The sequence below is a fragment of the Astatotilapia calliptera genome, chromosome 7 (genome assembly GCF_964374335.1).
Source record: "Astatotilapia calliptera chromosome 7, fAstCal68.1, whole genome shotgun sequence".
Classification (NCBI taxonomy): domain Eukaryota; kingdom Metazoa; phylum Chordata; class Actinopteri; order Cichliformes; family Cichlidae; genus Astatotilapia; species Astatotilapia calliptera.
This window is the reverse complement of record NC_137428.1, coordinates 17,678,101-17,695,486: the sequence shown is the minus strand read 5'-3', so window position 1 is coordinate 17,695,486 and position 17,386 is coordinate 17,678,101. Positions and strand designations below refer to the sequence as shown.

At 42.9% G+C, this 17,386-nt stretch overlaps 1 protein-coding gene across 9 annotated transcripts in view; it reads left to right on the top strand.

The window, feature by feature from the left end:
* Positions 1 to 17,386, top strand: part of dab2ipb (DAB2 interacting protein b) — a 161,531-nt gene extending 144,145 nt beyond the window's left edge. For 8 of the 9 annotated variants that reach the window (XM_026173343.2, XM_080304153.1, XM_080304155.1 and 5 more), the window contains 5 exons: positions 924 to 1,800; positions 5,011 to 5,148; positions 10,981 to 11,183; positions 11,287 to 11,374; positions 13,108 to 17,386. In XM_026173343.2, the coding sequence (XP_026029128.1) occupies positions 924 to 1,800; positions 5,011 to 5,148; positions 10,981 to 11,183; positions 11,287 to 11,374; positions 13,108 to 13,275 (1,474 nt within the window). In that variant the 3' untranslated portion in view covers positions 13,276 to 17,386. The remainder of the gene's footprint in view (positions 1 to 923; positions 1,801 to 5,010; positions 5,149 to 10,980; positions 11,184 to 11,286; positions 11,375 to 13,107) is intronic. The other variant, XM_080304154.1, reaches the window with a different exon arrangement.

Genomic DNA, 17,386 nt, shown 5'->3' with positions numbered 1-17,386 from the left:
GTCACCTCTGCTTGTTTACATCAGCCCGATGAAATCCTGTTTACTTTCCAGTGGATGAATACTCACTCAGACGGCACCTTGTCTCGCTTATCCCCTTGTCCTCTCACTCGCTGCCAGAACAATGGCAAGGTGACACTTGAAAAGATTAACATAAAAGCAGAGGGACCATCACCAGAAAATGGCTCAAACAAATGAAAAAAATAAAAAATCCAGCGTCTCAGGCAAAGATGAGGAGCATGAAGTGTCAGAGAGACGGTATCATTACGCCTATCAGGCATCTGGATCAATAGAACTAATTAAGCGATGTCCCTGTATGACCTGATGTTAGAGCCCTGCTCTTGTTACTTTATCACAATAACTATTTGCTCGTGTGTGTGTGTGTGTGTGGTGTAACCTCACGAGCGAACTGTGAGACTGAAATTCAAACGAGCTCGCTGCCATTCTGTCTTAATTGCTTCTCATCCACCAAAAAATAGGATGAATGTGTCAAGGTTTAGAAAAGGAGAGCGAATGAGCAGAATGAAGAGGAGAAAGGAGTTAAGGGAGGGAAAGATAATGGAACGCTGGGAGAAGGACACCGAGAGCAGGAGAGGAGCGTGATGTGAATGATAGAGATTATTGGAAGATAAGTCACATCTGTCAAGGTAATGGTCTTCTGGCAGTGAAGCCTCCATCTGCTATCAGAAGAAATGTGAGGGGACGGCTGAAACAAATCGTGTTTTCCTAAAAGATTGATTTATTGGATTCTCTTTGATTAGATTACATTACATTTGTCTGTTGTGATTAGGTGGTTTTAGCCCATTTTAACACTTGGATCCACTTTTGTGGATACTTTAAGACACATTTTATTTTTGCTCTTTTTGACCTCATGTTGACGTAGATGGATGGTTATCGTTATGGCTTCTGATGTGCCTCTGTTTCAGATTGGTCGACTTCACTAGATTACCATCACCCACACCAGAAAATAAGGATCTGTTCTTCGTGACAAGGAACTCAGCTATCCAGCCTTCCCCTGCACGCAGTTCAAGCTACTCTGAGACGAATGAGCCAGACCTGGGCATGGCCAATGGCAGCAAGAGCTTGTCCATGGTAGACCTCCAGGACCCCCGCATTCTGGATGGTGGCACAGTTCCTGGCTCCTCAGATGCTCTGGGTGAAGGCCCAGCTTCCGGGGCAGGCTGGTCAGCCATAACCTCACAAGGCAACATCCCCGGAGGTCCCACCATAAGGCGGCCAGGCCAGACCCCCACCACCCCAGGCACGGAAAGCACTCCTGGCCGACCCGCCCAGCTGCTAGCCCCGCTGTCCTTCCAGAACCCTGTCTACCAGATGGCGGCCTGCTTGCCCGTGTCCCCGAGGGGACTGAACGACTCGGGTTCAGAGTGCCACAGCTCGGTGAGTTCCCATAGCAACAATGAGGACGGGCCAGCAGGAGGCAAGCACTCCTTCTTGAACCACGGCGGAGGGGGCGGGGGGAGCAGCGGGGACGAGTACACCAGGCGCTCTGGGGAGTTCAACCGCCGGCAGCTGTCCCTCACGGAAACACCGCACCAGCCCGGCGTCCCCAGGCAGAACAGCGCCGGCCCACAGAGGCGAATAGACCAACCGCCACCTCAGAACATTACTCGTGGCCGCACCCCACCGAATCCGCTCAACAGCGGACCCTACCCCCGGCCCTCCTCCGGCAGCATGATGACGTCATCGCCCGACTGGCCCGGCAGCGGGGCTCGATTACGGCAGCAGTCCTCCTCCTCCAAAGGCGACAGTCCTGAGACCAAGCAGAGGGCTCAGCACAAACAGGTACCGCTGCATGCAGCGCGAGCTGCAAACGTAAAATGCACAACTACTCGGTCATGTGAGCAATCTTCAGCACAGCCAGCTATAGCTGCCTCACTGTATTTAATCACTTTAAATTACAGTAATATACAAAGTTGCTGTTACAGAACACCCATTTATGTCATGCACGTCAAAACGGGCTGCGTGGGTGCTCGCAGACGCTGCACATTGTGCCCTAATGAACTATAGTCACTGTGCATGTAATAATAGTAATTTGCATACAGGCAGCTCATCACCTCACCACTGTTTTACTGGTTACGTTTAATGGGTTGAGAACGAGGGTGGCGGAGGCACAATTAGTATCTTATTAACGAGCAGTATGTGCTCAAACGTGCTCTCTCCAGACAACGGGAAACAGAGCTCGTGGATACAAACAGTTACAGTAAATTGCAAAGTCATTATTGGAAAGTCAGGACTTTGGGGTGTAATCAGAAACACTAATCAATTTTTGCCCCAGGCAAACTGGCTGAAGGGGAGAACATCTGCATAATAGCTGTAATGCTTTGCTCTCCCCAGTGTGCTAAAAGTCTACAGTATCGCCCCAAGACTGACTGAATTAATGAGAGCAGCAAAACAAAAACTAACAAATTGAATTTGTAGAGGGCTCACTCACAGCTATCATTAAGCAAGACGACTTTAATACCAGTGTGTGTAGATTGATGGATTGATGCATTAAGTTCCAGGCTGGGAGTGTAGCTCTAGGAATGCTAATATTTATCAGTCACTTTGCGACTGTGGTCCAGCTATAAATACACCGATCAGGCATAACATTATGACCATCTGCATTATGTCCACTTTTTGCTCCCAAAACAGCCCTGACCCTTCAAAGCTTGCACCCCTCTAGACTCCTGAAGGTGTGCTGTGGGATCTGGCACCAAGATGTTAGCAACAGATCTTTTGAGTCCCGTACACTGTGAGGTGGGACCTCTGTGGATACTTCTTTGTCCAGTTCTGGGGCGAGGTTTTGGAGGCCAAGACAACGCCTCAAAGTTGTTCCTGAACTATTTTTGCTTTGTAGAGGGCGCATTATTCATCTGAAAGAGTGCACATGGTCTGCAACAGTGCTTAGGTAGGTGGTAACATCCACATGGATGGCAGGACCCAAGGTGTCCCACACTGCCTCTTCCAGCTAGCCTTCTTCCCATAGTGCATCCTGGTGCCAGGTGTCTCCCCAGGTAAGCGATGCACACTCACCTGGGGATGTAAAAGAAAATGTTGACTCATCAGACCAGGCCATGTTCTTTTATTGCTCCGTGGTCCAGTTCTGATGCTCGCATCAGTGAGCCTTGGTCGCCCATGACCGTGTCACTGGATCACCACTGTTCCTTCACTGGAGCTCTTTTGATAGATACTGACCACCGCACACTGGGAACACCCAGTCCCCATGCTTGCCCATTTTTTTCTGCTGCTAACACATCAACAAAATGATGAAGACATAATCAGTGTTATTCACCCGTCAGTGGTCACAACGTTATGCCTGATCTGTGTTCCTCAATTATCTGACTTTTACACACATGGCACCAAAAGATGAATCCTTATGTTTTTCTTTCCTTAGCCATGCTAAATATCTGAAAATGGACTGCACAGTTTATAATAACATTACCGTATTTCCCGGACTACAAAGCGCACCTGAATATTAGCCGCACAAGCTAAAATCAGGGGAAAATCCTGTTTTGTACATACATTAGCCGCACCTGACTAAAAGCCGCAGGTGTTTCAATGTTGACTTATCATATGTAAGAGAATATGCACAAAGGGAATTGTCAGGAAAGAGATGGCTGTTTGGAGACACACCCCTTTTATTAATATTTTTGAAAAACAAGTTATGGGTACATATTTGCACATGTAGTACATAACAGTAACCTATAGCACACCAGGAAAATAGATTCGGCCTACCTTTTAGGCTCAGGTGCAGTGACACAGCTTTAACAAGAAGAAAAGTCAGTCATTCACCATCTTTCTCTTCTTCCTGCGCTCTAAAACCACCAAAGTCCTCTTCTCCAGTGTCGGATACTAACAGGCTCAGGATGGCTTCGTCATCCACTCTCCGCTTCTCTCCTTCGTTGTCACTTTCAAAACCAAAGAAATCCTCGTTGTCAGTGTCAGAGTCGAACACCCTCAGAAGGGCCGTGGCGGTGTCCTCCTCTCCATCATGCAGCAGTCCAGCCCTTCAAAATCCGTTGGTGATCGTGGATGTTTTCACACTTTTCCACGCTGTCAGAATCCACCGGTGGAGTTGAGCATAACTTGCTTTTTGCAAGTTTATCGCCGCTCATCATCCACGACTCCCGCTGAACGCGTAGCGCTACTTTGAAGTTTGTTTTTCGCGCTACTTCGTACGGCACTACGTTGCCTGGCGGACGGACATGTGACTAACATACCACTCTTGAATCCCGATCCTTCCGCCAGGCAACGTAGTGCCGTACAACAGCAGAACAAACAAAACAAATCGTCTTACGATATCACAAAAATCATGGAAAATCCATAGAAAAGCCGCACCTGACTAAAAGCCGCAGGGTTCAAAGCTTGTGCAAAAAGTAGCGGCTTATAGCCCGACATTTACGGTAGATGTTTTGTTGCTACTGCTGCTGTGGGACAGTATAGTGAAGAATCATTAATGAGAACACGAAAGCCAACAGCTTAGTAAAGTTTCACTCACATCACATGTATAAATATGTGCAGTTTGACGTGTTTAATTCAGATACGTTTTCTCTCAAACTGCTTAAATGCAAATGAGTGTCTGACTAAAATTATTATTATTATTATTTTTAAAAAGCAACAACAAACAAAAAACCTCAGCAGATAGTAATGTTACATGACTGCTAGCCTGTGCCTCAAGGTAGATTTCGGCGCAGGTATTGAATCTTACAGTGTTTACTTTCCCTCGCTGCCAGTGTGACACTATAGCTGCTCTCACTCCCACGTGTTTAAAAACCTGCTTCAGAGAGCGTGTGCTACAGGTTTGCGTGAGCCTGTATCCATTCCACCTGCTGCTTTCAGTCCAGATGAGTCGATGCATTTCAAGCTTCTTTTGTTTTTTTTGTTTTGTTTTTTTTCTGTTGTTTCTGTGGTGATATTGCAAACTCCCTCCTCCCCCTCTCCCCTCCTGCTCGTCACTTGCTCTCATGTATGTGTGTGTATGTGTGTGTGTGTGTTTTGTGTTGGTTTTACTAGGCCCCCTCCCCAGTGAACCCCAGTGCGTTGGACCGCACAGCAGCCTGGCTATTGAATATGAATGTGCAGTTTTTAGACCATGAGGGGATGGAGCCCGAGTCACTGAGAAACAGAGAGGATCTAACTCAGGTGGAGAAGGTAACCTGCCATCCGACCCCCTACCCCCAGCACCCCCCCTCCCCTCTCCTTTTTCACAAACCACCACAACCTTCAGCCCTGACACCCCCCACTGAACTGTCCTTTCTTTTCTTTATCACTCACACACACTTCCCTTCCTGAAAAGCCCCCCTTCTACACTCAATTACCTCACGATTTTTTTTCTTTATTTTGGGGGTTTTATTTTCTTATTTAAACTTTGCCCTTGTCTCTGAGCCAAATTGTCACAGCAAAAAGCCACAGTGTGCATATTTCCAACATAAAAGTAAGGGAAATGGCTTCATTTTGTGCAAAATAATACAATTGAAAAAAACTGACTTTTTGGTGATAGTCCAGCTGTTTATCTGCGATGTTTTTGGACATTTATGCAGCTGCGGGAAAATCATAGCTACAGCAGGAGGTAGTTATCATGAGCAAATAATTGTGAAGCTAAATATAGCAGGCAAGAATATCAACAAGCTCCAGTGCTGACAGCAGCGGCTTCATTAATCTCATTTTCTTGATGAATGCGTTAGGCTTTTTAGTAAAATCCGAAAAGCTGTGAATATTAGAGTATATATTATTATGCAGTTCTGTCACATTTAAAAAGCTAAACTTTGAAAATAACTAGAAATGAAGTGTGTGTGAGAGTTAAAATCTCCCTTCACCTCCAGAAAAAACCAAAAAAATGTCCCCTTAATCCTTTCTGGCTATGTTTAACACAGAATTTATTGTCCAAACCAGGTGTGTCCGTGTGCATGTGTGTGTATCCACATGCAGCATCCACACAGACGTCTTGCAGCTTGTGTGTGCTTGCATCGGTGTGAGAGACGGGGACATAAAGAGGCTTTTTGCTGCTTCCTCTGCCTACGTTCGCTGCTTCTCTGCTGAGCTACCTTTACAGCCGTTCACTCTCAGCTTCCATTCTTTGGTTGGCTTGTCGCATGTCCCACCCACCCTTCTTCTTTTTTCTTTTTCTTTATGTATTTTTTTGTAAATCCATGATGAATACAAACCTGTCATTCCGGCGTAGCTCGTGCGTTATGGAAGCCAGCAGCCCCGGCAGGGAGAGCGACCAAAGAAGGCAATAACTTCAGTGTTAACAAAGAAAGCCACAGCCACCTTAAAATAGCAGAGCCGCTAACAAGACAGGAATCGTTCGAGAGTGGCTTAGACGCTCCTGCAGCTAATGGTCTATACAGTCTTCACTATACGGACATAATAGACCCATGTAAAAAATAAATGCTACGTGTATTTTTACTTAAATAGAGCGTTTGCTGACTACCTGCACAGTGTGTGTTTCAATATAACAGATACGTTTACATTTTGTGCTCATTTTGTTCTCGATGGTTAATTTAATTTGTGTCAACGGTATCCTGGCAATCTAGTTAGTAGTGTGAGTATCTAATCAATTTGATTAATGAATCTCTCCTGTTAGGATCACTCAATGCTCACTCCCCCCAGCACCTGAAAATGATTTTGACACAGAAGGAAAAGTAGGTTAGAACATCAGCTTGGTCGAAAAATGTAGATTTAAAGTTTCACATGCTATAAGAATAAGAATAACTTTATTTATCCCGAGGGAAATTCTTTTGTCATGTACATGCTCAAAGCAGCAGGAGAGACAGAGGAACAGATGAATAAGATATACAATATATACAGTAAGAATAGTAGTATACGGTAATATACAGTAGGATAGTGCAAGACATAGTATCAAATAACTCTAACGAAGTAATATATATAACTATATCCTGGTGAATAAATAACTTAACTGTCAGTGCAGGCGATTCTACAAAGTGCCAAAGTATTGTGCAATAGAATAAAGGGAGTAGCAGCATATGATGGGGGATGAAACAAATATTCAATAAGGTACTGTTGGGTAATATTGAATTAGAATTAGAATTAGAATTCAACTTTATTGTCATTGCACATGCACAGGTACAGGGCAACGAAATGCAGTTTGCATCCATCCAGAAGTGCTTAGTGATATAGATATATTACAATATATATTAGCAATAATATAGATATGTGAGTATATTACAGAAATGGGTCTATTATGGTATGTTATAATGTACACGGTATGAAGTATGTTGTGAATATTCTATAACTATAAGTATGTACAGGCTGTAGTGAGTACAAGCTATGTACAGGCTATGAACAGGATATAAATATGAAAAACTATACAGAATATGAAATAAATAACTTTACAGAAATCTGAGATATACAGCTATACAGAAATGGGAACTGTGCAAGTTGTAAACAGTTGTAGGGTTAAAAATTATCGTATGTACAGAATGATTATTTACACAGAGCTATACAGTAGTGCAGTTAAGATAAGTGAGATATAATTCCTACAGAGGCTGTATAAAGTGCTAGTGGTGCACAGTCTGAAAGGGAACAGAATAACATTGGTAATAGTCTCAGGAAAATCACCTACAGAGTGAGGAAGAGTTATACAGTCTTATTGCCACTGGTACAAAGGATTTACTGTGGCGGTCAGTTCTGCATTTCGGGGCAATGAGGCTTTGGCTGCGTTTGCTCCGATGGTCCACCATGGGGGCATGCATGGGGTGGGAGGGGTTGTCCATGATAGAAAGAAGCTTTTTTAGCATTCTCCTTTCAGACACCACCTCCAGGTTCTCAAGTCTGACACCCAGGACAGAACCAGCCTTTTTAATCAGTTTGTTCAGCCTGTTGGCATCAGCTGTCTTCACCCCACTTCCCCAGCACACAGCTGCAAAGAACACGACGCTCTCCAACACCGAGTGATAGTTTACAGTCCAAGCGTACCCCCAGGTACCGGTAGTCCTCAACGATCTCCACATCAGCCCCTCTTATGGTGACAGGGTTAGGAGGAGGAGCCTGCTTCCTAAAGTCCATAATCAGTTATTTTGTCTTTGTGATGTTAAGTTGTAGGTGATTTAGCTCATACCACTCGACAAAGCTGTCCACCACACTCCTGTACTCCTCCTGTCCATCCCTGATACAGCCCACAATGGCAGAGTCATCCGAGAATCTCTATACAGTCGCGTGCAGAAGTCTTGAGGCATCCGTCACTTGTTTATATTTTGCTTCCAAACTGACCTATGACTCATTCAAGCATAAATACGCAGCCTGTTGCAAAAACACATCATTTTGTTCCAATTTCTTCAGTTTAATCTACATGAAATGCCAAAGACGATACAAATGGAATTTTTTTGCACCAACAGTGATTCCCACTAGCCCAAACCTGATCATATAACGACACGGTGTGCAATATGTTCCTAAAAAAATGAGCTAACTGGATGTGGAGGACAAGGCCTAAAAACTATCTACTAGCAGATATACAGTATCTGAAACTCCTTAAGAAATAGGGTGAAAAAACCCAGCAAAGACCTGACACAGGACCTGAGACCTTTACACAGTACTGTAAAACTGGTCTTGCCTAAGAAAGTACGGGGGCTCAAAGTTGCTGGAAGAAATGATGCAACGTTTTGACTCAGGGACTGAAAATATTTATAGTATGTATTTTTTTTCAGGGCTGCATTAATTATACTAAATTCAGTTCAATTCAGATTTATTTATATAGCTCCAAATTACAACAACAGTCACCTCATGCCACTTTATATTGCAAGATAAAGATACAGAGAGGACCCCAACAATCAGATGACCCTCTATGAGCAAGCACTTGGCGACAGTGGGAAGGAAAAACTCCCTTTTAACAGGAAGAAACCTCCTACAAAAACAGACTCTTGGTTTTTAACTATGCTGGTTAGTCTAAAAACCACAAAATTGAACAAACCTCCTTCCAGTGTTTTCCGTTGGGCTTCTATTTTGACTTAACTGTCCTGTGAGAGCTACACGGATGTCAGCAATAATAGAAATATAACCCAGGAATGCCATCAGGCGTAACATCAGGACAACACTTGCACAGATGCATCTGTCCAGATCGCCTTTGTTTCCCGAGCTCTCTCTTCTTCTGGTCTGTGTTATCAATATTCATATGTGTTAATTTTTTTTAGCCTGCTTGAATATCAGATGCACATCTGCAAAGGGAGACAGTATGACTGAAATAAGTCAGATCTTCTTTGTGTCTTTGGCTGAAATACATCAATATTTAGCGGCGCTTTGCGTTGCAAAGGCACAGGGTTATATTTTAGTAAAATCTTCATGGCGATAAATATTCAAAAACAAAACATTACGTGTCAAAATAGCTGCTTGAACAAATGTTCTAACCCTTTCGACACATACAGAGAGAGAAGAGGATGATGAAAGGAGGTGATTTTTTTCTTTTTTTTCTGTGGATAGCAGAAAAGGTTTGACAGCTGCTACAGCTGCTTGATTTTCTTTGGGTTCGATGGAAAGCGAGAACGCCGGTAAGAAGACAGCATAAGGAAAACATTGGGTCGATGTTTGCTGCATTTGAAGCAGACCAGTGCAGGGACCGAGGACAGAACAAAGGAACTTCAGATACAGCAGATGTCATTTGTTCTCAGGGGATCTAGTGACAAGAACATCTGGGATATCAGAGATGGAGAGAGAAGTGGAAAAAGGGTAGAGCAGCCGATGAATCTATGGAGGTCACTCGTACTGCTGGGAACAAGAGGGCTGATGGGGAAAATATCCCCATGGAAAGCAGTAGTGTGACATGGGTAAATAAGAGTGAACGGGTACAGAGTGAGCGAAGTCCTCGCTTTGTAATTGGATCTGATTGTGCTTGCACATAGGGGTTCATCTGATTGAGGGGTTTCTCTTTATTAATGTAGGGCCTTTCCTTATAATATAAACAAGGCGACTATTGTTGTGATACGGCATAATATAAATAAAATTATATTATTATAAATTAGCAGTGAGGCTTGAGGAATGGCAATGTCGGAGGTTCTGTCCACAGGGTTAGGTCGTGTTTGTAGTTGGTTTCTCAGTGTGTGATCTTTGATGTTTTAAGCGCACAGGCTTAAAGACTGGTTGGTGACTGCCTTGGCAACCGGCAATCATTAGACAAAAACGACTGGATGCAAGTCCAAGAATTAGTCACTAGCAGGTTGCCAAAAATGTTGCCCATCCCAGCTTTAGACTGTTTAGACATCAAAAAATGTTTGATTCCTCTACTTGTTTCCTTTTCTCTGACGCATAGGCTGTGTATTAAAGATGGCCATAGCTGCTGAGTCTTAAAGCCAATATAAGCCTTAAAACTGCAATCTTTCTAATCGCCAGCAGGGGGCGAATCCCACTTTGAGCATGTCTGATTTTAAAAATAAGTGTATGGGAAAACGGGCTTACAGCCCACTGTTAATTTTATGAAAAAGTTTCAGAGCTATATGATGTCATGGTGGCTACATCTGTCTTTTATATGCAGTCTACTTGCTGAAGAGAAGTCTCTGCTTCACTGGTTGCATCCTTTTCTTATCACCTCCTCTTTATTCAAAATTCCCTTTTTCCTCCCTTCTCTCTTGCTTTGATTTTTCTTTCTTTTTGCCAGTTACATGTCTCAGTAGGTCATTGGTTTCAGATCCAGAACAGAGGCTGCCTTTGGAAACCTTCTAACACCACTTAGTATTTTGGGGGGCAATAAAAGCTTAACTGGGCTCCTCAAATGCACCGTGATGTCAGTCAGTGTTTTTCAATGTGCTATCATGACATTCCATATAAAATGTCCCACAGTAATTCCCTCTAGACCAAAATTATACTCCATCTCAAACACAAAGCAGCACAGTCCCAGGTCTGATTGAGAGATTGCCGTTTTTTGTTCTCGTCTCGTGGTAATGAAGAAGGGGACCCCGCTGCTAGGGCTGATGATAACGTTGATAACAAAACGCGATGATGAGAGTGTCCTCAACGCTCCGCTTCTCTGTTCAGTACCAGCAGGAGATCGCGGTGCTGCAAGAGAAACTGCGGGCGTCGGTGCAGAAGCTGGAGGAGTACGAGGCCCGTCTGAAGGGTCAGGACGAGCAGGCCCAGAAGGTGCTGATGGAGTACCAGGCCCGGCTGGAGGAGTCAGAGGAGCGCTTGCGCAGACAGCAGGACGACAAAGACCTCCAGATGAAGAGCATCATCAGCAGGCAGGGGAAAAGAGGAAGAAGAGGCAGATTTGCTGAGATGTATTTTGGGATGCAGCGTTTCACAGCCCCTCTAACTCTGCCCTGTCTTTGTTTATCTTCCCAGGTTAATGTCGGTGGAGGAGGAGCTGAAGAAGGATCATTCTGACATGCAGGCGGTGGTAGACTCTAAACAGAAGATCATCGACGCACAGGTCAGTCCACTGTAGCGACCCCACCGTAGCGACCCCACCGCGGGCTGCGTATGGCTTTGTGGATACTTTTCATCTGCGCGTTTTAAATTTGTATGTGCTGTCACTTGCTTCTCCTACATGAGGAAACAAAGGGTCACTGAAATACAAAGAGATGTTTAATTCATAGCTGTCTAGCTGTGGCATTGACAAGCTTGGATGGCTGAGCAGAATTTCTCAGCTCCCTCCCACTCCTCCTTATAAAACAAAAGTGTCTTATCTGGTTGTCTGTCAGCATGTAGCACCTCTATAATCCACAGTGGTTCATATTTGTGTAAAATTGCATGAAAATCTAACTTAAAAGAAAAACTGTTCTTTTTGAGCATTTTTAAGGAATTTTGAATGTTTGTCGTTGGGTTTGTAACTGTCACCAGAGAATGATTGTGCAGGTATGAATTTTACCGGCTGTATAAAAGGATTAAACCGTCCTGCTTGTGTGTGTGTTAGAGCTGTAAGTGCAAACACCAGCACACAATTAAGAGCAAATCTGCATCTTTGTAGCTTAGGTGTTTCACAGCGTCTTTGACAAAGAAATGCAACTGATGTTTACACAGACGCAAACATGCATTGGCAAATAATCTCTGTCACACACACAGTAATGAGAGTTTGCATCTACAAACACGTGCGCTGCAGTAAGGCAATGAACTGTCAGCCTCGGTACACAAGCGCAGATAGAAGGCAAATAAAAAAGGTCATTGCAAAGACGGGGAGTGAAGACTGCTTTAGTGGACCGGGACAGGAAGTTGATGTATTTTTTAAAATGCAGTTTTTATCTGCGTTAAACTACACAGAGTACACTTAAAACTTCACCACAGGAGATCAGTCAGGCCTCGTGAACGGGGCGTGTTTGTAATTAGCCATTTACAACAAAAGACTGTATGTAAAAGATGGACATAATCACAGTGATTCTACCCACTGGTTTGTGGATTTGTGTTTTAAAGCCTCTAGCAGCATTAGCGTATTTGGCTGCTGGCAGGTTGGTCTTTTGGAGCCAAAGACCACCATATTTATAGACGAGGGTGTTAGTCAATGCTAGTTTAGTTAGCAAGCTGCATCCATAGTCTTCAGCTTCACAACACAAACACATGCTAATAAATGCTTAATAGCATACAAAAAACCAAACTAAAAAATTTCTACTAAAACTGAATGACAGTCTTGGTCTTTATAGCCAGTCTTCCTCCCCTCAGCCCCAACTGGTCGCCACAGACGGCTGCCCCTCCCCAAGCCTGGGTCTGTCAGAGGTTTCTTCCTGTTAAAAGGGAGTTTTTCCTTCCAACTGTTGCCAAATGCATTCTCACAGGGTGTAACCTGATTGTTGGGATTTTCTGTTATTTTGGAGTCTTTACCTTAAAATATAAAGCGCCTCGATCCAGATGGGAAGCCTACGCAGACAGTTAGCAGCCTAGTTAGCACGTAGCTGTCACTCAAAGCAGCCACACCCATGTCAATCTAACCCTAAACCTTAATAAAATATAAACATGACAGTTAGTTTGCAGTTTGTTTGCACATCAGTGTCAGCTTCACTTTACCGCTCATTTAAAACAAGCTCATGACATTAACAAAGCTTGGTTGTAGAGCAGATATCAGCAGGTTAGGATGGGGACGAATAAGAACGTCACGTTTCTCCTCCAACTGATGAGGAAGCTGTAATATTGGAATTTTTTCCCGGGTCTTACTGTGTTCATGTGCATTCACAGGAGAAGCGCATAGCATCACTGGATGCTGCCAACGCCCGTCTGATGAGCGCTCTCAGCCAGCTGAAGGAGCGCTACAACATGCAGACGCGCAACGGCATCTCCCCCACCAACCCCACCAAACTGCAGATCACGGAAAACGGAGAATTTAGGAACAGCAGCAACTGCTAAGAAAGACCCGGCGTCTGCCCCGAGCGAGAGTTGACCGCCCGAGCGTGTACAGCTGTTCAGCGCGTGGATGTCTACGTGCATACGTGGATGCATGTCTGTTTGAAAGACTGCGAGACTGCAGGCGTGTGCGTGCGTGAGTCTGTTTTATAAGCCAGACGTTTCCTTTTTTTCTTTTGTTTTGTTTTGTTGGAGACAGTGTAGGAGTGAGGGCGCCACTCTTTTGAGGGGCCAGCCAGAAAAGGCAGAACTTCAACGCTGACGGACAGATCACCAGACGGCCTTCATTTATGAGGGTGATGGCCAGAGGAGGTGGGGCGGAGCTTGTGTGTATATATAGAACTCGAAGCTGTTTGCCAATGGACGCACGTAGTTTGCTGGGACAATTCACGCCGCTGTCAAAGCCTGGGACGAACCACTATATACCCAAACACAGTGACGACCGCCAGACACGGTCACCCTCGCAACCCTCCTCTCTCGTTCTTCTTCTCGTCCTTCTTGATGACCAGGTGGATCCACTTCAAAACCAACAGCACGTACTGAGGATTATCACTTTAGTTTCTCGAGAGGATTACTAGTGCTTTATTTTAAAGAACCAAATAAGAGCTTATTAAAAGAAAATTGATATTTTTAATCCAAAACAATCTACGTTTCCCTTTCTGCTGCCGAGTGTGTGTTCCTGAGCATCCCCTGAACAACCCCCTCCCCACCCCCCTCCTTTCCCTATGTAGTGCACTTTGCGAACAGCTATTGGTACATGAAAGGCCTTAAGTAAGGAACACACCTCGACTTTCTCCCACATCTCCCCAGCAGCTTTTTTTCTGCAAAAAAACAAAAAAAAAAAAAAAGTTATACTGGCACAACTCATACTGTGGATTTGTAAAGAAACAAACGTGTTACAGATGTATTATAAACACTTAACTAAATGAATTCTATGTGATACTATATTCATGAAATTTTAAATAGATGTATGCAGTTTTTTTTCCTTCTATAGATTATACACACATATACCTATATTTGATAATCTCAAATATAAAAGCAGCCCTTTATTTCTGAGTTTTATTTTTCTTCTCTTCCGATGGAAAGACTGTCGCGTGTAGCTTGCTTTGGAGCCCTGGAGAGAGGGAGGCCACGCTGCCGAGCAGTCGCGAGCACCTCGGTCGTCCTTCAGAGTAATCCCACGACGCGTAACCCTTTACATACGGCGCGAGAGACGGGAGCGATCTGGTCTCACCCGGTGCTCATCGCTGCTCTTGAAGGCAAAGATTATCAATCACGAGTTCTGTGCGTGGTCTTTTTCTGATTTTCTCTAGTTGCACAAGAGCTATTGAGAGATGCGCTTAAACGCGCTCGCTCATACTATACACTGGACTGATGAGCCGTTACAAGGCGCGCCCCCTACACCCCCAGTCCTGACATTTTTTGCGCTCTCGATGCTTTATTTGTCCGTGGTTATGAAGTATGCTGCATCCAAACTGTGATCCCAGTGACATCATCGTTGTCTCGCTTTTTTTTTTTTTTCCTTCTCCCCCCTCTTACTCCCACCTTTCTTTATCTTGTTCTTCTGAATGTGAAGATGCTAACTCACAGTTGGTCTTAACACAGGGTTTGGTCCTTTTAATCCCTCCATCCATCCCAACCATCTCTGTATTTTGGATATTTTTGTAGCTGTTTTTCTCACTCTGTAACAAACTATACATCAAGCGTGAGGCCGCGCATGCTTCATCCTTGCTCTATAGCCAATAGTAGCGTCACCATTTGTTTTCTCTGATTGCTAGCTGAACGATGATGATGGTGATGATGATGATGACGAGAGGCTTTTTTCAGACATGACGTGAATATATGATGTGTAACTGAGTGTATTAAAAGGCTGGGCAGCCTGGGATAGTGTAAATAAAATGCTCACACTATTTTTACCTAATGTTAACAGAGCTTTTTGTAAATGTATCTTGTGCTCAGACTCTGCTGTACCATTATGGATACTGTAAATATGAAACAGCTCAGTCAAGTCATCTGTCCTCATTGGGTAGAACTATACAATCAAATTTAACCTTTCAGTGTTCTCTGTTTAAAGTTGTTGGTTTCTTTTGTATTTAGAGTGTGTTATTGCTAGCCAAAAAAAAAAAATAAGTCGGAGTTTGACTCTTGGGATGTACTTCTTCATTGGTTACAGGCCAAGTCGAGTCCAGTCTCGAGATTCAAAAGCACAATCCTGTATTTCTCATCAGTCTAGCTCTATGCACTTTTACGTTCAGTGGTTGATGTTTGTAATTAGCTTTTTTTTTTTTTTGGTTGTTGTTTTTTCAGGTGATTAAAAATGTGGCAAAGTTTAAAATTGAAGTAAGGGATTTTTATGATATGGCGAATTCACAACATTTTGTATGAGATTCTCAACGATGTGACCCCTCCTTGTGACCCCAAATTGCCTCAGACTGATGAGTTCACACGACTTTTCACATCTCACCCGACGTCTAACCGCCTGTAGAAATATCTGCATAGGTGAAAGTCAGACTGTGTCACTTTGACAAGTAGAAACAGCTCTTCAATTTAGATAGCAATAAATACGCTGCGTACTGTTTTCATTGGTAGCATTTGCTGACTGTTTGGTACCATTAGCAAATTTTTTGGCACATTTTACGGTTAAAGGCACATTAGTGAGTCTGTTTTCAGACTGTGGTGCACTGGTGTTACTGTTAGTACAGAGGTCAACAGTGGGGTTCTGGAAGTAAGAATCTCATTCATATTCTCCTCAGAGATTTTGATTATGAGATATATCATAACCCAATAAGTATTATCCATCAAGGAAGGAAGAAGGATCAAATTGTTTTTTAGTTGTTTTGTTTTAGTTTAGTTTTTTGTTTTTTTTGTTTTTTTAAAGCTCTTTGATGGGGAAGCTGAGATTTGGGAGTTCTTTCACTCTTAAAAGTAACTATGTACAGTCAGTCTTTTACAGTGTTTTTTGAGCCACATCATCTTTTTACAGTTATATGGCTTGGTTCAAGGCTTAAAACTCTTCATATAAGGATTTCCTGAAACATCACTGGAGAAAATGAATGGGAATTCACTTCTGGAACCAGAGCCATTAAAATCATGGGCGACACTGTTGCGCTCGATAGCTTAGCATTTCTGCTAAATGCTCGACTGTTTAAAACTCTACTATTTGGCTAATTACTTTACATGGAGCCCATTAAAGGGAAAAAAATAAATTTGATAATATGTCATTAAGGCAGATTTTATAGAGTAACTAAGAATAACTTTGATACAGTTTTTCTTTCATAGGTTTGGGCATTAGCATATATAAAAGATATAACACACAAGATTACAATTAGCTAATGTTTGCAGGTCAGTTTTACAAAAAAGGTACCGTACTGATCAGTAGCTTTGCACTGGCACTAAATCACCATGAAGTTGAGGGATATTTGTTATTTGACCAAATTATTTGGAATTTTGGTGTTAAAAAATATAGTATGTAGCTTAGCATTTTAGCAACTAGTAAGATATGTACCAGTAACTAGCTTAATAGCATTAGCTATTCTGAATTAAGAAATAGCTCATGCTTTTTAGCAAAAAAACAAACAAACGTATTTTAGCAGTTTACCTGTAGCTGTTAAACTATGAAAGTCACATAGTCTCACTTTGAAGTTTACAATAGTTACACTGATACAACCTTGCCACATTTATCCCACCAGTACTTCTTAAACAGATACAAGTAGAAGAGGCATTGCAGTTTTTGGTTTATAATTCGACTCCTCATGTTTCAGTTTTGTTTTGTGTTGGTTTTTTGTTGTTGTTGTTTTGTTTTTTTTATGGTCTACTTTTATAAATCAGGAAACCATGAGGTCTCTCTTCACACACAGTTCAGCCAATCCGACTAAAGATGAATTGAAATATAAAGCTATAAATAAAGTAAGAGATGTTGTATGTTTTCTATTATCTTGTAGAAAATACTTTTGTAAGTATGTTGAAAGTATAAAGTATTTGCTGGATTCTGCTTCCTTTGACGACAGTGACAAAACAATAATGTACAGAGGAGTTTGTGTTGACAAAATGTGGCTGTGCAATTTATGTACATTTGCAACTAGACCTATTAAAGTTTTATTTAGCTATTTTAAAA